Below are 24067 nucleotides of genomic sequence, written 5' to 3' on the forward strand. Positions count from 1 at the left end.
CGTGAATGGTTTAAAATCCCATTAAATCACTTTTTCTCTGAGCGTGCTTTGGGTGTGTGTTCAGCACAGAAAACAACATGCGGGTCTAGCGCTTTAATTGTTTAAAGTCATTAAAATGCACACAAAAGGACTCAAAATGTTATCCTACTCCTGATCTCAAGTATTTGATTCTCAATTCCCATCTCTACAAATGAACACTTACTGTTGTCGCAGATTATCTGGCTGTATGGTGACAGAAGAAGGTTGTGCTGCTCTGGCTTCAGCTCTGAGTTCAAACCCTTCACACCTGAGAGAGCTGGATCTGAGCTACAATCACCCAGGAGAATCAGGACAAAAGCTGCTCTCCGAAGCACTCAGCCATCTGGACAAACTCAAGTATGTTGACCCATAAGAATTAACCTCTCTGTTGTAATTGTTTTTGTGGATTTTAAGAAAAATTTGGCAAACAGCCCATAGGAGTCTTAATCAGATTACCTTTCAATTGATTTTAATGGAGTAAAGATCCATGGTCATTGAACAAGAGGCTCTAAACATCACTGTCAGGTTCCGTCCAAACATTGTGCTTTACTGGGTGTCTATGAGAGCATTATGCCGTGCCGTTGAAGCCTAAATTCACACTCTTACTGATAAATTATATGCTAGTCTGCAGATCTTGTTCGAACAACAAAAACTGCGGAACAAAAACTGGTGGACTCTGACAAATGAAAGGGTAGTGTTTCTTACATGCACTTACATAAACACATTTTTGTATGCTTTGAAATGTTGTCTTGTGAAAGTAAACTGAATCCAGAGAGAAAAACAAAAACATTGTAACAATGTAAGTCCATTTTAGAACAAAGCAAACGATCCCCAGGTCAAAATTTCTCTGTCTCACACACACACACACACACACACACACACACACACACACACACACACACACACACACACACACACACACACACACACACACACACACACACACACACACACACAAACCCAAATGTTTCCCAAGACGTTCCCTTTCATAGGTTTACTTAAATTCTGCGTCAGTAAATGGCACTATGGGAATCCTATCCAATCATGCCATGTTACTGAGAGACCATTTAGCTAGCCAGTGCCACAAACCAACTTAAGACTCAGCTGAATCCATTTAAACATTAACATTATTAGGTTGTTATACAACCTAATAAAAGAGTGTGGAGAGGCCCAGCCTGCCACTGCACAAATGTCTTTCAAAGACACACCCTTAGAGCCTGAGATGAAGCTACATTTCTAGTAGAATGAGTTCAAACACCTAGAAACATCAACAACTTCAAAAGGTTCTTAAGACTCTCAGGGACTGACTTCATGGCTCAAATGGAGGCCCAGTGAGCCCACGACGGTCCCAAGAAGGAACACAAACAGGACGTAAAGAACTGAACTGTCACGTCCCATGCATTAAAATGGGAGACAAGCAATTTAAAGCTGTTACTTGCTCCAAATAGGCCATGCCCTCGTCAGCCCCAGGGCGGTGCTGGTTCAGGCGGCCAAGGCGGAGCCATCCATTCAGACGGCCAGGGCGGAGCCGGCAGTAAGGGTAGATGCGAATGGAATGGCGGCCATGATGGTACGAGACTCTTGAATGGTCTCAAGTTCACCTCTGTTGGAAAGGCCGATGGTGAACTGAGAACCACAGTGGGATAATACCCACTCTACAAAAGCCTCAAAATTCTCCCGAGGTCCCACACCGGGCAGGCGTGCCTTCCTCTCCGCATTTAGGCTTGTATGGTAAAAAAACACTTAATGATCGGTTGGGGAAGGAGGTAAGTCACGCCAGGTCGAGGAACGCCGTGGTGTGGGCCTCGAGGGAATGCTGGTCTTGGTCCAGGCAAAGTAAGAGCATTGCTGGATCCATTTTCTGTGTTGGTCCGGTCTTCTGTTACATAATGCAGACACTGAGAGGAAGATGGAAGGTAGTGAAGTTACATATGACACTGAAGATTCGATGTGCGTATCACACATGGGACACAATTTCTAGTGAAGCCCTGTATCGGGGTGTGTATTGGTTTACTAGAGTCAGTAAACACGTTTCGCTTTGGGTAATTGAAGGATCGAACCCCAGATCTTATTTAACGAGTCATTGTTGGCTCAGTCTGGTTGATGGGTTTGTGAGGAGAGAAAATTAATTTATTTAATGAACAAATAAAACACAAACATGCAAGGCTTTTATTTGTACACATAACATTGAAACTATGGAGTGTGTTGTGGTTGCTTCATCTGCCAGAGCTTCTAACACAGGCTTATGGCTGCTTTATTTTAAATAAGCACCAGATGGCGCTGTTCTCAACACTCTCAAAGCTTTGAATCTTTTCCCGGAACAGTCAGGGAAAGCCTCATTTATTCACAAGGCTTCATTTCCCCATCCCTAATGGAAGGTGAACAGTGAGTTTATTGAACAATAAAGGAGCAGTGAAGAGGTGAGCCGGTAAGTGAGAGTCCAAAGGGTGATATTGAGGGAGACACATGAACAGTCCACTTGGCATCAACGAGACCAGACAGTGAGCTGTGGTGAAGTGTGTGCTTAAATAGTGGCAGTGATGAGGGTGATGATGAGGTGCAGGTGTGAGTGACTGGGAAATGACGTGCAGGTGGGAACCGAGGAGAGTGATGGGAAATGTAGTGCAGAGGATGGATATTAGGCTGATCTGTGACAGGTACAGTTTAAAAATCATGATGTCTATGGAAATTCCCCATAAAACATGAAAAAAAAAAAAAAAATGTGTGTGTGTGTTTTCTAGTGTGGATCATGGAGGAGAGTTCAGGATGGCATCAAGACTACACAAATGTAATTCCCCAAATACACAGTTTTAGTGTTTGTTGTTTTGTTGTTGTAAATGTTGCTGTTGTAATGTGTGTTCTTGTGTTCAGATGCCGTTGATCTCACACCGGATCCAAACACAGCAAACAATCATCTCGTTCTGTCTGAGGATAACAGAAAGATGACACGTGTGGAAGAGAGTCAGTCGTATCCTGATCTTCCAGAGAGATTTGAGCATCCTCCTCAGGTTCTGTCAAGAGAGAGTCTGACTGGACGCTGTTACTGGGAGGCTGAATGGAGTGGATTTCATTGTGATGTATCAGTGACATATAAAGGAATCCAGAGGAAAGGAGGGCATGACTGTTTGTTTGGACACAATAAGATATCCTGGTGTATGATCTGCACTGATCAGAGATTCACTATCTATCACAATATGCAAGACACTGCTGTTTCTCCTGGTTTAGGCAGTAAGAGAGTAGGAGTGTTTGTGGACGTGTCGGCCGGCACTGTGTCCTTCTACAGCGTCTCTGACACACACACACTCACACACTTACACACATTCAACACCACATTCACTGAACCACTTTATGCTGGATTTAGTGTTTATTATTCAGTGTCTTTGTGTGACATTAAACAACACACACAAACTGACTGAATGACTGACAAACACACATTAATGTTAACCTGAGATGTCCATAAAATAAATATAAAAAAAGTTTTTTTTTTCTCAAAGTTGGGAAATAAATGTATTTTTACAGAGAAAATGCAGTAAAATCTAACAATGATTTGGTGAAAAATGATAACAATAAAACTGCTAAATTCCCCTAAAAATACATATATTCAGATCACTGAAAAAACAGGCCTTGTTAAATGTCACGAAGTTTAACCTGAGATGTCCATAAATATGGATAAATATAAATAAATGATGATTGAACATTATTGAAGACATTACAAGCAGAATCACTGAACAAGCAGAAAAGAAGATATTAAACCTCTCAAGGTCTCTTAGGGCGTACTCACACTGTGATTTACATTGCACTCAACATACCGCGATTAAGTCATTTATTATGCAACTTTTTGTTTTGAAGAAAACAGGAAGAAAAGCACTTTCAGTAGCAGACTGCCTAATCGATTTATCATTTATGTTGTGCAGTGATTGTAACTTGATTGTATTTGCACGTATTAGAAGATTATTACAGAGGCAGCTGAAGTTGATGGAGGAATTTGCAGCTTTTCTCGCAAACTACAATTCCTGTTCATCAATAAGGTGAGAACCAGACCCGTTATAAATCTAAAAATACTCAAATTAATTTAATTAATTGAAAAGTGTACTATAATAGTCAGAAAATGTTGCTGTTGTAGTAATGACAATAGCGCACACAAGAGTAGCTGTTCTGTGCTCTGGCTTTGTTAGCGATCACACTACATGTTTACCTCGCCCGTGCCAAACTGAACCTACTCTGGCCGTTTATTAATATTCATAGATTAAATCTTGATGTCTCTGTGAGTCTCTTTTTCTTTTTTGTGCACAATGTGTTTTTGAAAACCTTGAGATTATCTGATAAAAACACTGCTGGATCTCATGCTGTAGAATCAAAGCATTATTATAATCAATGTGAAATTAATAACATGACATATGTATAATCATAGAGATAACTGTAAATTGAATATTAAACTACTGTCACCTTTGCTGCCAGAATTTCGCTGTTAATTCACATGACATGTTTTATTCAAGTTTAATCATGTAAATGTGGTCAATAAATGCTTGTTCCTGTTTCAGTCTGAACATGTTTCTTCAGTTGTTGATCTTTGACTGTTATTTTCATTCATGATAAACGTTTGTCGCCCTGAGTTTCACTGTTTTTACACGTTTGCTTTTTAATGTCCAGTTTTGACTGAATCACTTTATGAATCTTCATCAAAAGAGAGTTTGGATTGAATCTAATACAGAAGAACCGTTGAACAGGAAAGTAAATGAGTCTGTGACAAATAATTAAAGTAAAAAATAAATAATATAAAAACCTGTAAAAAAAAAAAAACATTTTAGAAATATACACGTATTCGTGCTTGTTTCATGTGGTTTAAAAAAACTTTTATCCTATTTTCAACAAGTTTAAAAGCTGTAATGTGGTTTCCGAAAGAAAAAAAAAGTACATATTGTCCTTAAACACCTATATATGTGAGAGTGCACATCTTTAAATAATAATAAAAAAATATTACAATTAAAATTAGCATTTTAAATCAGAATAATAAAAAAAGCTCATTGTTTATGTTTTCCAGTTTAGTTTATTTTAAATTAGATCTGGAGGAGCTTAATAAACTAGCAAGCTTAATAAAATATGCATTGCATTAACCATGCTTGAATTTAATACATTGTTCTTTTAGGATTTGCATTTTTAGCTTTGGGTAAAAACGTTTCAAACATATTTTAGTTATCAAAAATGTAACAATCCATATTCACTTTTCAGATTTCAATTCCAAACTATTCTGTCTGTTTAAAAACACAACCTATAATATTCTGAGTATTCTGCCTGGACTCCAAGAAATTTTGCCAATATGCTCCCATGCAGACACTTTCTCCCTCTTTTTAAAATCTCGTTGAAATAAAAGACATACAACAAACACAGGAATGGATAAACAATGGCATGGAAATGACAAGTACAGTAGTCTGGAAGTACAATATTGAGGCTTCTATTACAGTAGCGATATATACATACATAATACTGTTCTAATCACAAAATACTGTAAAAAAAAATTGCACTGTAAAATAACAGTAATCTACTGGCAGCTGTGGTTGCCAGCAATGTACTGTTAATTTACAGCCCTTTACCGTTAATTTACAGCTCTCCTTTTTTACTGTATGTAACTGTAAAAATACCATGGAAGGTAACTCATATCATTTGGGAAACCGATTGCTTCAACAGTTTGAGTTTAAAAACTAGTATTTATACTGATAGTGTGAACTTACTTCATTTGAGTCCACTGGAAATTAATATCTCTTGATATAAAACTACAAACACCTAATGTGTAATAGTGAATTAATTAAAAACATGACTGTAACTAAAATCTTTGCAGTTCGTATTTAGCGAACATTAGAAAACATGTGTGTGCTAATATACTTAGCCAGGAGATGGTCACTGCATCAGCAACTACACAGTTACTGCTTTTAAATAAAGCAACAGGCAGCATAACATCAATGTTTCTCTGCTCATCTTTGACTGAAGCACAGACTCTACTCCCCAGCACAATGGTGACCCACAAAACTAATGAATTAAACTAACAGATCTCTCCTGTATCCTCTTGTGCAAAAACACATAAAACACTTCAGTTTAATATTTACTCTCCTTATCAGTTATTGACTTTGCATAACTTTTTTCTATGAACTTTCTCTAATATTTCAGTGAAATTAAATTCTTTCGTTTAGTAAATCTGACTGTTACGTTTTACAGTATATTACTGTTTTTCCTTGATTTTACGGTAATCTACTGGTGTCACGGAGTCACCAGATCTGCACACTCCGCCCACTCGTACACTCTCCCCGGAGTTCTGATTCACCGCACCTGCACTTCATCATCAACACACACTATATAAAGACACTTCCCCTTCACTTCATTGTCTGGTCTTGTCCTTATGTTGACGTACAGACTCCTCTACTCACCTGTAGACCACTTACCTGAACTTCACCCTCGAATCTCTGATCGCCCGTCATCCGTCTTCTGTCTTCTGTCTCCAGTCATCAGTCTGCCATATCCTGTCCCGCCATCTGCAAACAGACAGCTAAGTTCATTATCCTGTTCTGATTCTCCACTGCATACTCACCAGTCTCATCTGCTGTTCCACTCCGTGCCTCTGTTCAATAAACATCTATTTCACTATTTACCTGTCTGCCTCTCTCTGTACCGTGACAGAAGACGAGACCACATGCAGAGTGTCAGTCTCCACGGAGACTGCAGCGGATCGACCCATCGATCCGTTCAGAGAATTGGTTCATGCAGTTCGCCTTTCCCTTCTGCCCACCTTGTCTGACAACCCACCTACCGTTCCCACCGATGTCCTTCACGCTGCACGCCAATCTCTCCTGCACTCCACACCCACTGCTTCACCCGCTATACCCGCCAGTCCCATGGCCCGACCAGCGACATTCACCGGAGAGGTGGAGGATTGCAGGGGGTTCCTGTTACAATGCTCACTATACTTCGAGATGCAGTCTCACCTGTTTACCAGCGAACGTGCCCGAGTAGCCTTTGTCATTTCCCTGCTGTCTGGACGTGCACTTTAGTGGGCTCAGTCTCTTTGGCAGTCCAATGCACCCATCATTTCTTCACTATCCTCCTTCTTCAGTCACTTTAAAGAAGTGTTTGGCCAAACCGCCTCAAATTTGTCAGTTCACAACCAGTTGTTCAACCTGCGACAAGCCAATAACTCTGTCAGTGCTTACGCCCTCCAGTTTCGCACACTGGCAGCCACCAGCGGCTGGAACGAGACTGCACTACTCACCGCTTTCCGTCAGGGACTCAATGCCAACATCTGCCAGCTCATGGTTGTGTATGAAGATGCTATGGGAATAGACAACTTCATCCAAAAGACCATCCAGGTTTCTCAACGTCTCACCGCCTGTTCTCTCCTAAATCCCGCAGCATTTTCTCCGCCCTCGGCACCATCAGTCGCCCTTCCAGCACCTGAACCTATGCAGGTGGATTCATATCATCTCACAGATGCGGAGCTGTACATATTCTAACCTCCCGTATCTGTGTCTCCGCACAAGCCCTCATCGACTCTGGCTCCGCGGGGAACTTCATCTCAGTCCAACTCCTCCAGAAATTGAATGTCCACAAGAAACGCTGCTCTCAGGATCTAAGAATCCACACCATCCAAGGAAAACCGCTGGGGCGTAGTAGAATCTGACACCTCTCTCCCACAATAACACAATTTTGACACAATTTTCCCACAATTTTGTCACTCCTTCAGGTCACTATGAATACCGAGTTATGCCGTAAGGCCTATCCAACTCACCTGCAGTCTTCCAAGGCTATATGAATGAGGTGTTCCGGGACTTCCTCAACTGATTCGTCGTTGTCTACATAAACGACATCCTCATCTTCTCCAGGAACCTGGCCGAACATTGCCTTCATGTAACACAGGTCCTTGATAAACTCCACCATCACCATCTCTACCTTAAGCTGGAAAAATGCGAGTTCCACACTACCTCTGTCCACTTCCTAGGGTACGTCATAAACCAACATGGCATCCAGATGGACCAGAGGAAGGTGGATACCATCCAAAACTGGCCTCAACCCACTACAATCAAGGAACTCCAACGCTTTCTCGGATCGGTCAACTTCTACAGACGATTCATCCAAAACTACAGTCTTCTCAGTTGTCCATTAACCTCAGCTCTCAAAGGCCAGCCCAAGTCTCTGTCCTTGACCCCAGCAGCCTCAGAAGCCTTCCAACAACTCAAACAGGCCTTCCAAACCGCTCCGATCCTGGTCCACCCTAATCCTGATCTCCCGTTCATCATTGAGGTAGATGCCTCTTCCACTGGGGTTGGAGTGGTCCTCTTGCAGCGGCAGTGTAATCCTCCCAAACTCCATCCATGTGCCTTCTATTCAAAGAAGCTTTCCCCGGCGGAGCAGAATTACGACATCGTAAACCGAGAGCTTCTCACCATTAAACTAGCTCTCGAAGAATGGAGACACTGGCTGGAGGGAGCACATCACAAGTTCAAGGTCATCACTGACCATCGCAACCTCGAGTACCTGAGAGAAGCTAAGAGACTCAATCCTCGCCAAGCCCGATGGGCTTTGTTCTTCACCAGGTTCAATTTCACCATTTCATATCGACCTGGGGATAAGAACTGTAAGGCAGATGCCTTATCGTGTCTTTACCAACCTGCTCCTGATGACTCTGCCTGAAACCATCCTCCCTCCAGCCATGATCATCAGTCCAATAAAATGGGCCATCGATGAGCAAATCTCCAAGCTAATCACTCCAACCAGTCACTTCTGCTTGTCACATCAGGTGTCTTCAATAATACTCAGTTATCACTCAATTAATCACTTAATTATCTAATTCATTTTAACCCTGCTTCAGTATTAATTTAACACTCTTGAGTATGGAGTCAAACAAACTTCCAGGAGAGTTAATTTAACACTTGAGTTTTTGCTGTGTGTGTGTGTATATGAAGAGTTCAGATGCAAAAGCCTCTAAGTGCCATCTGAAATTTTCTTCTAGAATGATAATTTTTACCAAGCTCGTATATTTAATTTCAATAATTTCACTTAAATGGCAATGCAAATTACCTATTAATTGTCATTTAAGTGAAATTATTTAACTTAAATCAACAAGCTTTATAAAAATGATCATTCTAGAAGAAAATTTCAGATGGCACTTAGAGGCTTTTGCATCTGACCTCTTCATATATATATATATATATATATATATATATATATATATATATATATATATACTGCTTCTGGACCCAACTTGGCCATGGCATCCCAGTCCCTTTCCTCTGCAGTTGGAGTTAGCTCTGGGGGAGTGTGGGGCCTGGGACCTTGGGATTGTGCATTACCGCCGTCTTCCCATATTCTTTTGCCCTGTATTTCTTGCCTCTTGCTTCTTTAATGCATCACATATTAGATGAGATACATACACATTTATTGGGAGCTTAAACATGGGGTAAAAAAAAAAAAAATATATATATATATATATAATTGTCATCGTAGGTGCATGTCCACTGTGAGAGACATAATCAAAAAAAAAAAATCCAGAAATCACAATATATGATTTTTTAACTATTTATTTGTATGATACAGCTGCAAATAAGTATTTGAACACCTGTCTATCAGCTAGAATTCTGACCCTCAAAGACCTGTTAGTCTGCCTTTAAAATGTCCACCTCCACTCCATTTATTATCCTAAATTAGATGCACCTGTTTGAGATCGTTAGCTGCATAAAGACACCTGTCCACCCCATACAATCAGTAAGAATCCAACTACTAACATGGCCAAGACCAAAGAGCTGTCCAAAGACACTAGAGACAAAATTGTACACCTCCACAATGCTGGAAAGGGCTACGGGGAAATTGCCAAGCAGCTTGGTGAAAAAAGGTCCACTGTTGGAGCAATCATTAGAAAATGGAAGGAAGCTAAACATGACTATCAATCTCCCTCGGACTGGGGCTCCATGCAAGATCTCACCTCGTGGGGTCTCAATGATCCTAAGAAAGGTGAGAAATCAGCCCAGAACTGACCTGAAAAGAGCTGGGACCATCGTTTCCAAGGTTACCGTTGGTAATACACTAAGACATCATGGTTTGAAATCATGCATGGCACGGAAGGTTCCCCTGCTTAACCCCCTGAGGTCTACGGTATCGCCGGCGATACCAGCTCGCTTTTTTTTTATCAATGTAAAAGAAACTCATAAATACTCTGTTGACTTTGATTTTCCATAGGAGTTTCATACATCAATCGATTCTGTTAAATGTGTATTATTTTTGTGTATACTCACAATAAAAACAAAGTGTTGCGCTTTTTGCCAAATAAAGAAAAATAAACACGAAGCGAGTTCTGCCTTCTCTCTGCCAGTGAAGTCCATTCTGAAACGCGTCCGAAAATGAACAATAACTCAGCGAATACTCAGTCAAACAGGCATACAGACACACAGGCATGAAGCTTGAATTCTCTTCTTTTAAATGAAGTAATTTATATAAAAAACAAATATTCTCATCTTGTGAAATCTGTATTAAAAGAGCGATTCCAGTCGAGCTCATCTCATCTCATTACGTTTTAATCGGCCCCGCCCACGGAGAGCGCGCCCTATTCAAACGCAAATGACTGAGACGATCCCATACAAACTGTGAACGCCCATATCAGCTCGAGAAAACACATCAAGTTTATTCAGATAAGTGTACTTGTCTACACTGTCTCGCAGCGCTGTGAGGAATAATAATAATGGAAAACTTACCTCAGAAGTGCTGGTATTTCGAGGAGCAACGGATGGAATAATGTAGAAAGTTTTTTTTTTCATTCTCAAGTAAATCGCGTTTCTGTGTGAATGAATGAACGGCAGAGATGCGCTGTTTACCACAACTCGCAAAAAGACGGTTTAAATTTGAATTGCGTTTCTGTGTGTGAATGAATGATCTGCTTTTAGCAAACTATTTTGCTATACTGAGTAAAATCGATTGAAATATGTTGAAATAAAATGTATTTGTATAAGCAACGTATTAAACTGCAAATTAACATTTATATTCCTTATAATAAAAACGAAAGACCTATTTTACAGACAAATGAAAGACAACATTTCGTTGATTAGTTTTGGATAGATTACACATTTTTACAGTAAAATATCTGCCACCTCAAATAAGCTTTTGTTTGCCAATTTTTGCTAATATGTTAAATATAGTATGTTTTGTCAATGTAGGCTATATTCGAAGTAATGAATCCTTAACTTTGAAATATGTATGATAAAATGTATACTTTAGTTTTTACAAAGAAAGATTACACTTCAATTGTTGTTGTAATTGTAACCTTTTTAATAAAAATATATTTACAAGGTAGATGTAAACAAATTTTAAAAGGTAAATATAAGCATTTTCTTTAAATAATTTTTATTGTGTTTTATTATTGACAAATTTGGGGAGAGGATACATATTCCAAAACTGAAAATACAGTATGAGAATTAACTGCACAATTAATAGACATGTTTTCCTTGGATATTATACAATTTGCAAGCAAAATTTGTAAAAAAAATAAAAAATAAAAAATAATTGACATGCTTCCAACTGTGAACCAATTTGGTAGAATATATATATATATACATATATATATATATATATATATATATATATATATATATATATATATATATATATATACATATATATATATATATATATATATATATATATATATATATATATATATATATATATATATACACTCACCTAAAGGATTATAAGGAACACCATACTAATACTGTGTTTGACCCCCTTTCGCCTTCAGAACTGCCTTAATTCTATGTGGCATTGATTCAACAAGGTGCTGAAAGCATTCTTTAGAAATGTTGGCCCATATTGATAGGATAGCATCTTGCAGTTGATGGAGATTTGTGGGATGCACATCCAGGGCACGAAGCTCCCATTCCACCACATCCCAAAGATGCTCTATTGGGTTGAGATCTGGTGACTGTTGGGGCCATTTTAGTACAGTGAACTCATTGTCATGTTCAAGAAACCAATTTGAAATGATTCGAGCTTTGTGACATGGTGCATTATCCTGCTGGAAGTAGCCATCAGAGGATGGGTACATGGTGGTCATAAAGGGATGGACATGGTCAGAAACAATGCTCAGGTAGGCCGTGGCATTTAAACGATGCCCAATTGGCACTAAGGGGCCTAAAGTGTGCCAAGAAAACATCCCCCACACCATTACACCACCACCACCAGCCTGCACAGTGGTAACAAGGCATGATGGATCCATGTTCTCATTCTGTTTACGCCAAATTCTGACTCTACCATCTGAATGTCTCAACAGAAATCGAGACTCATCAGACCAGGCAACATTTTTCCAGTCTTCAACTGTCCAATTTTAGTGAGCTTGTGCAAATTGTAGCCTCTTTTTCCTATTTGTAGTGGAGATGAGTGGTACCCGGTGGGGTCTTCTGCTGTTGTAGCCCATCCACCTCAAGGTTGTGCATGTTGTGGCTTCACAAATGCTTTGCTGCATACCTCGGTTGTAACGAGTGGTTATTTCAGTCAAAGTTGCTCTTCTATCAGCTTGAATCAGTCGGCCCATTCTCCTCTGACCTCTAGCATCAACTAGGCATTTTCGTCCACAGGACTGCCGCATACTGGATGTTTTTCCCTTTTCACACCATTTTTTGTAAACCCTAGAAATGGTTGTGCGTGAAAATCCCAGTAACTGAGCAGATTGTGAAATACTCAGACCGGCCCGTCTGGCACCAACAACCATGCCACGCTCAAAATTGCTTAAATCACCTTTCTTTCCCATTCTGACATTCAGTTTGGAGTTCAGGAGATTGTCTTGACCAGGACCACACCCCTAAATGCATTGAAGCAACTGCCATGTGATTGGTTGATTAGATAATTGCATTAATGAGAAATTGAACAGGTGTTCCTAATAATCCTTTAGGTGAGTGTATATATATATATATATATATATATATATATATATATATATATACTGTATATATATTGCTCTTGCATTCTTTCTTGTGGCTATAGGTGACACACCTGAATGAATGGCTCATTAAGTATGCGGGCCCCATTGTCTCCTCAGGTGTGAATCACTACATATGCATGATGCTGTTGAATGGTTGACGCATTGCGCAACCCTTGCGCATATTGCCTTTACAAACAAAAAGTGTTTTACAAGATGTCAAGGCCCGTCTTAAGTTTGCCAATGACCATTTGGATGATCCAGAGGAGTCATGGGAGAAAGTAGTGTGGTCAGATGAGACCAAAAATAAAACTTTTTGGTCATAATTCCACTAAACATGTTTTGAGGAAGAAGAATGATGAGTACCATCCCAAGAACACCATCCCTACTGTGAAGCATGGGGGTGGTAGCATCATGCTTTGGGGGTGTTTTTCTGCACATGGGACAGGGCGACTGCACTGTATTAAGGAGAGGATGACCGGGGCCATGTATTGCGAGATTTTGGGGAACAACCTCCTTCCCTCAGTTAGAGCATTGAAGATGGAAGCATATCAAGGTTCTGGCGTGGCCTAGCCAGTCTCCAGACCTAAACCCAATAGAGAATCTTTGGAGGGAGCTCAAACTCCGTGTTTCTCAGCGACAGCCCAGAAACCTGACTGATCTAGAGAAGATCTGTGTGGAGGAGTGGGCCAAAATCCCTCCTGCAGTGTGTGCAAACCTGGTGAAAAACTACAGGAAACGTTTGACCTCTGTAATTGCAAACAAAGGCTACTGTACCAAATATTAACATTGATTTTCTCAGGTGTTCAAATACTTATTTGCAGCTGTATCATACAAATAAATAGTTAAAAAATCATACATTGTGATTTCTGTATTTTTTTCTTTTAGATTATGTCTCTCACAGTGGACATGCACCTACGATGACAATTTCAGACCCCTCCATGCATGATTTCTAAGTGGGAGAACTTGCAAAATAGCAGGGTGTTCAAATACTTATTTTCCTCACTGTATATATATATAATAAAATATTAAATTACAGTGTATTATTAAGGAAGAAAGTCAACAAGAGACCAAACCCTGGAGAAAATACCTGTCAATATTCTGATAACTGAGTAATTTCAATATGTACATTAAATCCCAATGGATAAAAAGAGTCCCTATTTTAGAGCATCTATAAGTCTTTATAAAGTAGGAGTGATAAAAAGAGGGAGAAAGTGTATGGGAGCATATTGGCAAAACTTATTGGAGTCCATTCTGCCTGAATATTCGCTTCCACAAATTCAGTGGTTCAAATTCATAAGGAAATTCAACATTGCACATCTGGCAACTGCAGCAATAGCAGTAGATTACCGATGCATGAACTCCATCTGCTGTTAGTCGGCTCACCAGCAGGAGGTGCAAGCGGCTGTTGACAAAGACCAAAGCAACGGGTGAGAGAGTCATTCATTCATCATAACTGATTTACTGAAACGGAGCTAGTGGGAAGTAAATATGCTGATTATCAGGGCCAGTATATACACTGAACAAAATTATGAACGCAACACTTTTGTTTTTGCCCCCATTTTTCATGATCAGGTTGAAATAACCTATAAAGTCATTAAGGCAAAATTTGCGGTAAAAGTGTTTTAAATATGTTATAGCATGTTACAAATGTCATATATGTTATACAAATATATATATATATATATATATATATATATATATATATATATATAATGTTTGTTGCTACCCTCTTACGCTATAAACTACAGTATAACCAAAACCTTTGGACAGCCAACCAGCCCGACAACTTGCTTAACACAACTCACATTAATTCATGAATGGACATAATGTAAATATATTATTCATATTTTAAAGTTGTTTTAAAAGTAGCCTAATATTTTAGAGCTCATTATGTTCACATCAGCTCAGTGTGACCAAGACAGTTTCCTCACAGCAAGAAGGTTCCCAGTCCGAGAGCTGAAGCTTTGGTTTGCACCTAATTGTGTTGTCTAAATATTTATTCCAGCACCACTGGAGATATTCAACATGTATGACAGTCTGATAGCCGTGCTCTCGCGCACATGCTGTGAGTGACGTCATCTCATCTGTTGAGGAGGAGTCGGTCTGAGGCTGAACAGCAGCAGAGCTGCAGCAGAGAGAGAGAGAGAGAGAGAGAGAGAGAGAGAGAGAGAGAGAGAGAGAGAGAGAGAGAGAGAGAGAGAGAGACTGCATGGGCTAGACAGAGGAGAGTAGCTGGATCCCTCCACATTATTGTTGACGCTCCTTCACTGTTCCTGCGTCAGTGTCTGTCAGCTGAAGATGGATGAGGAGAGCTACGGTAGGACACACGCTTGAATATCTGCTTCATCATGCCTAAAGTGATAAAAATGGCATTGCACGTGCAAGGCTGTGATTTACATCATGGAGGAAATACTGTAGCCTACATGTTGCGTGTTTCTTGAAACATTTCTTGAATCGCAGTCCTGTGATGTTGAGTCCACATGCATTGTTTGCCTGGTAAACACTGACATCTTGGGAGGATTCGGATGTTATGAGTTTTGGGCATGTCTCAAACAGGTCCTTTAGACTTACAGAGCGCAGCCGTCAGATCATTCTGCATCAGCTCGCGTTCCTTACCATAATAATGTGAAGCGTAATATGAACAGCAGGGTATAAAGCGGCATGCCTCAGTTTTATTTTTAAAAGAGGTTAGTTCACCCAAAAATGAAGAATATCCCATAATGTACTCAACCCTCGAGCCATCCTAGGTGTATATGACTTTCTTCTTTCAGCCAAACACATTCAGAGATATATTAAAAAACAGCCTGGCTCTACCCAGCTTTATAATGGGAGAGAAAAGTAACTGAGATTTTAAAGCCCAAAAAAGCGCATCCATCCATCATAAAAGTAATCCATACAGCTTCAGATGGATTAATAAAGATGAATTAATAAAACATATCCATATTTATAACTTTATAAACTAAAATCACTGGCTTCCGAAGTTCCAGCCAAAGAGTGAACCCTGACTCGACGCATGATGTATTGAGGAACGAGGAGGCGCAGAAGATAGAGAAAAATAAAACACCGCTCACGAATTAGAAATGCTAATTTTTAAAGAGAAATGTGGGAGGAGCTTGAGTTTGTTGCCCAGCCTTATATGTTTGGTGAGGTGTCTACTCTCACCTAAGCTTACGCTACTCCTACATCCTACGTTATGCGTCAGGAACTCAACTCTCTCGTAATGCGCGGACTAAAGGCTGATTTATACTTCTGCGTTGGACCTACGCCGGAGCCTCTACGCTGTAGGCAACGCGTTGGTTTTCATTTATACTTCTGCGTCGTTGTCAGCATTGACGCGCAATTACACTTGCAGAGGGAGCATGTGAAACCCGAGGGAGTGGTCCAAGCAGACCAATCACAGCGCTTGCGTCCGTGTAGAGTTGACGCGTTGTTACATTTTTGGAGAGGTGCACGACAGGGTACGCCGAAGGGTACGCGCGCTACACACAGCCTACGACGTAGCTTCGCCGTGAGTTCGACGCAGAAGTATAAATTGGGCTTAACGTTACCGGAAGCTAGTGATTGCAGTTCAAAAAGTTATAAATATGGATATTTTTCTTACATAAACACATGGCTTCGCTTCAGAAAGCCTTTATTAAAAAAAATTGCGTGTGAGAGTTTAGCGTTCCATAATGCTCATATTGCCCTATTTTGGATACAAATACAACAAAAATATTCCTCTCTAAATATATGAAATAAACAACAAGTTTTTATCCGAATGAGCACACTTTTTGACTAAAAGCCTCAAGGGATGAGAGGAGTCAGTAGGGTGACATTTCCCATTTCAGGACATGCAAAATAATTGCAACTTACTCTCTATATAGTGGCGAAATCTGCAGGAAGATGGACGCGGAGGGGGGGGGGGGCCGGTTGGTGGTTTTATCCCCTTTTCCGCATACTTTTGTTAACGAGTCATATTCTCACGCTGTGTCGTCTTCTGTTTTATGACAAATGGCAGCGTTAAGATGCAATACCGCCACCTATTGTACTTTGGGATGTCAACCAAGTGCTGGCGCTGGATTATTTACGTATCATATTATTGTCCTTTGTTTGGCATCTTGGCTTTTTATACCTTTATAACATTAATTTAGAGCTTGCGTGCAGACTTGTATCTGGAAATGTAACTTACAACTTTGTTGAGTAGGTTACTTGCCCTCTTGAACCATTTAAAAAATCTGCCGATGGTGAGCATACAAAACAAAAGGCGGAAGCAAGAAGCAATAGCACGATAAAAACGTGTACTTAACTTTACAAAACTGAAACGAATCACGCAAGTTTCCGTGTTTACATGCTATTTTCACACAGTACGCTACGCCAATATCAACGCTAACACTTTATGGCAACGTTACATGAGACGTCACATCGTTATAGGGGGATTATTCTATTTTCGTCTCCAGGTATTAAAGCTGCAGTTGGTAACTTCTGTAAAAATGTATTTTTTACATATTTGTTAAAACTGTCATTATGTCCTGACAGTAGAATATGAGACAGATAATCTGTGAAAAAATCAAGCTCCTCAGGCTCCTCCCAGTGGTCCTATTGCCATTTGCAGAAATACACCGCTCCCGGTAAGAAACAACCAATCAGAGCCAGGAGGAGTGTCTTAGCAGTGTCAATCATGCTTGTGTACGCGCTGATCACCCCCCTCTCTCGCACAGCGCCTACAGTCGTTCAAAATCAAGATAGCCGGTGTGCCGCGCAGCTGTGCTAATGGCGGACAAACAACTAAAACTGCCAATTTCTCGAGTGGCACCTGCTCATACAACAAAGACAGGTAAACGGAAAAAGACCGATGACGATAAACAAGCGCGTAGGAGCCCAATGACTCAGTGTCAAAACTCTAGCCGCATAACATACAGATAAAATGTCACACACTGTGCAAAGCAACAATAGAAACCTGCTAATTCACTGGCTTGTCATGTTGCTGAAATAATGTACTAGCAAACCTTATTTAGCATTACACATCGCTAGAATAATTACTTAGATACTGTAACGTTACCATTATTATCTTGCTAGCTATTTATAACTTATAGAAAGAGTGCAACGTTATGGATTTACATTACATGTATTGCAAAATACGTAATGATTTGAGGACCAAGTTTGTAGTCAAAGTATGGGCAGGCCATAGTCAATGTAAAACATATTGTTGATGTTTCGTCCCTACCAGTGAATGTGCGATAACTGTTTATCCGCCGTCATCAGTGTCTCTGCATGTTTAGCCTGCGTGTTCATGGCAGGCTCCGCTGTGGAGGGAGGGCTGTAGCGCTAAAATACATCTTATTTGTTGATAAAGATAGATTTTTTTATTACATGTGATTATGACATGATGTCACTGCATGCACTGCGCTCCTCTCCGCTCGTCTCAGGTAAATGCGTCTTCCAGCTCAGCGGTCGCCGGTCGGAGTCGCGCGTTCATGTGTTTTGGGGGCGTGGCTTTGGAAGGAGCCCAGAAGGGAGGGGGTGGAGTGAATGGAAATAATGAGCTGTCTTTAAAACAGTCGTGAGAGGTCTACAGACACTCGATTTTTATACTTTCTTTTTCAGAGTACTTACATTTTAATTATGTATTGATATATAAATAAAGTTTAAACAAATTTGGAAAATAAGTTTTTTAGACAATTCCTACCTACCCAACCTTTAAAGGTATAGCGGAGGATGTTTTACTTCCTGGTGGGTAGTCTAAACTATTGGTCCTCCTAATTGTCAATCATTCTGGTGAATCAATCAAACTTTTCAAAAAGTGGAGAGGGCGGGTCTTATCTAAAATTTGGAAAGATCCTCCGCTATACCTTTAATATTCATTGCTGTTTTGTACACATTCAGATATTCATTATAATTCAAATGCATTTTTTTTACCACAGTATTGTTGTTGATAAATATTGAAAGGGGGGCATTTTTAATTACTTCTTAAACTTTTTGGGGGGGCACCCATTAGTACTGTAGAGTAATGTAGGGGATAGTGAATGAGGGTATAGGGGCAATTTCTAACACAGCTTTGGTTTCACTTATAAAAGTATAAAATGTCAATCCTTAGTCTTGTACATCTTAGATTGCATCATCTCAATATGTGTGTTTGGATCAGTTTAGATCTTCACTTCCATTCTTTCATCTTCCATCTGAAAACTCACAGTGAAACTTTGAGTAAACATAAAATTCAATTAAATTTATTGTAGTTTTATAACTTCTAAAAAAAAAATAAAAAAAACATCCACACAAATCAACGAAAAAGACATTGACTTTGGAGAATTGTGGAATATTTTGGTAATGACGAAATTGACCAGCTTCAAAATGCTCTTCTTCAGGATAGTGTGTGCTGTTTTATGATGTTCAGTGAGATGGAAAGACTCTCTCTTCTCAATTATTCATTGTTCAGTTTGCTGAGAGCAGAATTCATCCCAGAATAGAAAAGTGTGGCAAGTGCCTGTTACAGGATATGATTTGCCTCTTAAAGGAAATCACATGGTTTATTGCAGTTAGCTTGATTGATAGTGAACTGAGAGAATCTTGCTAGTGTGATGAAACAATAGATACACTCCCATAGACTTATGTTGAAGGAGACAAATAAGAAAACCTCAAGCAACCTCCCTGAATATTTGGCAACCACATACCAACATCCTGACACCCACACACACACACTGCTATGACAACTTATGCCTGCCTGTTCAGTCCTCTTCATAAAATGTATAAATGTCTGTAAATGAAATCTGATTGTGAGATTTATTCCGTTAATAAACAGTTTGTCCAGTACCTTCAATAGGATCATGCTTTCTATGAGCTGAACTCACTAGAGCCAAACAGTGCACTTCATGCCAAATGTTGCGTGTTGAGTTTTGAATTTGAGGCTTTTTTGTGACCTGCAAGTGAAGAATGAGATTTAGAGTTTTCAATTTATGTTTATTTACATTATTAATTTGCTTCTTTTGACATACAAAACTTATTCAGAATGTGTGTGTCATTTCATAAATACTCAGAATATCAAAACCTGATGTGAACCACACAATTGATGTGAGTCTATTAGTTGAAATGAATCAGTGTAAAGTTACAGATGAAAAGTGATAAAAAATCTGAAGCACATCACTGAGCCAGTGTGTTTCTGTCTGATCTGGTTTCTCATTGCACAACTGTTTACTCACGTTGAGCAGCATATATATATATGTATATATGCTGTCGGGTCAGTGTTGTAACTCAATACTAGAGCTCACAATCTCAGATCACACTGACTCAGGATCAGCTCTTCTCTTGAGCGCACAGGCTCTAAGACCAGCAAACCCAGCCTGCTGTAAGATGTTTGAGCTTCAAATCCAGATGTTACATCTAAACCAACATCAGTGAGTGTTTATGAGCTGCTTTTGTAGGTATTTGAACTGCTGTGGGCCGAAAGCGTAAAGCTCTGGCCACCCGAGAGCTCTCTTCCACCCACACGAACAGTTCAACATGACACCTGATAAACTCACAAACACATGCAGAACGAGTCAACATTTCACAGCCTTTATTTATAGTTTAATCCTGTCAGACTCTTCAGATGTGTGAAATACCAACTGAAACCAACATTTCCATAAAACAAATGAACATTATTCTCACACTTTCCATATATGAACAATTACTCACCATCAAGTCGCTCCAAACCTGTATTAATGTTGTGCCTCTGCAGTGACGTTTCTGAACTCACATGATGCGCCAGGTCAGAGATCAGACACACATATACTTACTGCTTATTTATGAAAATATGAAAGTTCAATACAAAACATACAATTCTATAAGGCTATAATTGTCTCAAGGCATGTCAGAATGTGAGCTTGTGTGCAGTTTTCCGCTGCTCTCTCGGTGTTCACAGATCTGCGGAGAGGAGGACAGGAGGCGTAGGAGGTGCTTTAGCGCTGCATATCACATCTCTGCCTTTGACAGAAAGACTCGAGCTGATTCTTTTCCTGCCAGTTTTATGTGCCATAAATTCAGAATGCCTTTGAAAATACAATACAGTTCCTGAATTTGAACTGAGGTGGAAAACAGAATCAGAATTATAATTTCAATGTAAAGTAGAAAACTGAGACTGCTCTAAGTATAGATTTAATTATTTAATTTATTTTGATATGAAGTAATCACAAACATGTTATCATATAACATATTGGCTATTTACAGCACCACTGCATTATATTAATAATCAAGATTAGAGATTAACTTTCATTTTATAGACCATTATGGAAGAATACAATTTACCAGAATGCTATAATTTTTTTCATAATTGATCAATATTTATTTTAATAAAGTCAACCCCAATTACAAATTAGCAACAACAACCACTACAGCGTTTTTGTAGACAGCTGCTTGTACGATTGTTCTAACATTTAATCATTTAAAATTGTTTTTTTGATTTATGTACAGTGCTGTGAAAAAATAAGTGCACCCCATGATATTTGTTAAATTCATTGAATATTTGTAAAAATAAAATTATTTGACTTAAATATTTTATTCATCAAAAATATCAAGGAATTGGAAAGAGAAAGATACATTGTGTCGAATGAGAGACACTAGGGGGCTCACTTGGGAACCCCAAACCCCTTTGATGTTTTCAGAAAATACCATTGGAATTAGCGTGTGGAATTTGCATGCCTGGCCACGCCCCCAGACACATTGCTATATAAGGCGGCCAGTGTGCATCACACACTTCAGGTTTGTTCTGAGTAGCCGAGACGGCATCACAACCCTTCAGCGACATTTCAAGTTGTGGCAGGAGAGACACAATGTCTCATTCCCTCCATCAGGGAATGGGAGTTACACCAGTAACCGAGATAACTTTCATAACATAATAGTAACTTTCTGTCACTCAATTCGACGTTGTGTTGAATGGGAGACACTAGGGGTCCATATCCTAAATGTCACTAGTACTGAACTGTGTCACGGTGCAGATGCGGGCAAGCCTCCTCGTGCCAACAGCAAGTGCAGCTATGCTAACTCGCAACCTTCTGACACCCAGGGTTAATGACCTCAGGTCTCCCTAAGAAGGGGTCCTCCTCATCTCCAGGGAGAGGTCACTCGGGCCATATGGCCTCTTCTGAGTTTTTTTTATTATTATTATTACGACATGAGTACACCTGGTTGTTAACGTTGAGAAGCGCTCTCCTTCTCATTGAGAAAGAAACACTACGGAGACCACATCCTACCCCAAGGAGGAAGGTATTATCTGGAAAATACATCCTATAGACTCATCAGCAGAGGTGGGACAAAGTCATTGTTATGCAAGTCACAAGTAAGTCTCAAGTCTTTGCCCTCGAGTCCCGAGTCAAGTCGAGTCAAAGATGAGGCAAGTCCCGAGTCGAGTCAAAAGTCAAAGCCAACAAGTCTCAAGTCGAGTCCAAAGTCCTACCATTTTAGTTTCGAGTCATTTCAAGTCCTCTTACCACAGAAATAAAATTTATACAAATCATGAATGTCTGTAAGATTTGTATTTATTTAAACCTCTTTTTATATAATGACATTAATCAAATACAGTAAAAAACTGAAAATTTTATTTTCACAAATTATTGTATTTCAGCAGCATATTGCACTAGAACAATGCACAGCAGCTTCAGTCCTGTATTGTATTGACCTCATATTGCAAAACAGTTTAACTTTCAAATAGACATGGGTCATTTTAGCCTAAACTTAAACAAAACTTAAGCCTTAACTTAAACATGTCATCAATAAAATCCTCACTCCTCAAAATGATCACTTCTGAAAAACTGGACCAACGAGATAAAATATAATATATATATATATATATATATATATATATATATATATATATATATATATATATATATATATATATATATAGAGAGAGAGAGAGAGAGAGAGAGAGAGAGAGAGAGAGAGAGAGAGAGAGAGAGAGAGAGAGAGAGAGAGAAAATATGCTTGTATTTCAGCAGCATATTGCACTAGAACAATGCACAGCAGCTTCAGTCCTGTATTGTATTGACCTCATATTGCAAAACAGTTTAACTTTCAAATAGACATGGGTCATTTTAGTCTAAACTTAAGGCTAACTTAAACAAAACTTAAGCCTTAACTTAAACATGTCATCAATAAAATCCTCACTCCTCAAAATTATGACTTCTGAAAAACTGGACCAACCTGATAATAAGAGAGAGAGAGAGAGAGAGAGAGAGAGAGAGAGAGAGAGAGACGGTGGACAGGTGATGAGCAGAGAGTGAGTGTGTGTGCGCATGCGTGCTGTGAACAGGTGGAGGGAGGCCCCTATACTGCATTGCATTTGCAAAAGATCAAATTGGCCAAAAGTCTGTCAGTCATTTGTGCGCGATGGGGACGCAGAATGATGCCACCATGGCTGAAAACTCGCTCCACTGGAGCACTAGAAGCAGGCACTGCCAAGACTCGGATGGCTACTTGAAAGAGTGAAGGAAGAGTCTTACTGTTCAGTGCCCAGAACAAAAGGGCATTCTGTCCTTCTGCCATGTCAATGTAGTGACTTAGCTGTACTGCTGGTGGGGTCCCAACATCCCTTTTCTGCCTCTTATGGTATGCAGCAAACAGCCCTTCTCCTTCCATGTCTTCTTCAGCAGGCATCGTCACAGGCACAGGTTGCTCCGTCTCTGCAGCATCTTGCAGGATCAATTCTTTAAAAAAAACGTGTCACAACAGTAGAAACAAAAGAGCCCTTATTACCATTACTGATGTTGATGATACTGTGCAAGACTGAAAATTGTTATTATTGTTAAAGTCAGATTAATATCACATTAGATCCTAGATCAGATTAAGATCAAATTATTTTATGTTGCATTTAAGTTGCATTGCAAGTCAATAATATTTACCTTTAACTCGTTGTGCCACCTCTGCCTTGATGTCACGGTTGACCAGCACATGGGGCTCAATCCACAGCAGACAAAAGGCTGGATCCAAGGCAGCTGCTTTCAGATAGACTGTGTCTGAAAAGGGGGCAGTGATCCCTTCTTGAGACTGGGCCATCTTCACATTAATGAAGATCCCAAGAAATCTTTTTTTCAGGGATGCCTGCAGACCTCTGACCAGGCCGCTCAGGAAACGAACTTGAGGCTTCAGCTTCTC

The 24067-nt window shown here is 39.7% G+C and overlaps 2 protein-coding genes and 1 long non-coding RNA gene across 6 annotated transcripts in view; 2 read left to right on the forward strand and 1 right to left on the reverse strand.

Moving 5' to 3' along the window:
• LOC309510410 (protein NLRC3-like) overlaps nucleotides 1-3567 on the forward strand; it is a 68834-nt gene extending 65267 nt beyond the window's left edge. For all 4 annotated transcript variants that reach the window (XM_082185159.1, XM_082185157.1, XM_082185158.1 and 1 more), the window contains 3 exons: nucleotides 214-375; nucleotides 2760-2806; nucleotides 2890-3567. In XM_082185159.1, the coding sequence (XP_082041285.1) occupies nucleotides 214-375; nucleotides 2760-2806; nucleotides 2890-3434 (754 nt within the window). In that variant the 3' untranslated portion in view covers nucleotides 3435-3567. The remainder of the gene's footprint in view (nucleotides 1-213; nucleotides 376-2759; nucleotides 2807-2889) is intronic.
• LOC309513126 overlaps nucleotides 1-24067 on the reverse strand; it is a 284332-nt gene that overhangs the window by 130586 nt on the left and 129679 nt on the right. The window lies entirely within an intron of this gene.
• cyth1a (cytohesin 1a) overlaps nucleotides 15251-24067 on the forward strand; it is a 73431-nt gene continuing 64614 nt past the window's right edge. The window contains exon 1 of the mRNA XM_082186450.1: nucleotides 15251-15284. Within this exon, the coding sequence (XP_082042576.1) occupies nucleotides 15266-15284 (19 nt within the window). The 5' untranslated portion in view covers nucleotides 15251-15265. The remainder of the gene's footprint in view (nucleotides 15285-24067) is intronic.

This window comes from Leuciscus leuciscus, assembly GCF_965113295.1.
Source record: "Leuciscus leuciscus genome assembly, chromosome: 1".
Classification (NCBI taxonomy): domain Eukaryota; kingdom Metazoa; phylum Chordata; class Actinopteri; order Cypriniformes; family Leuciscidae; genus Leuciscus; species Leuciscus leuciscus.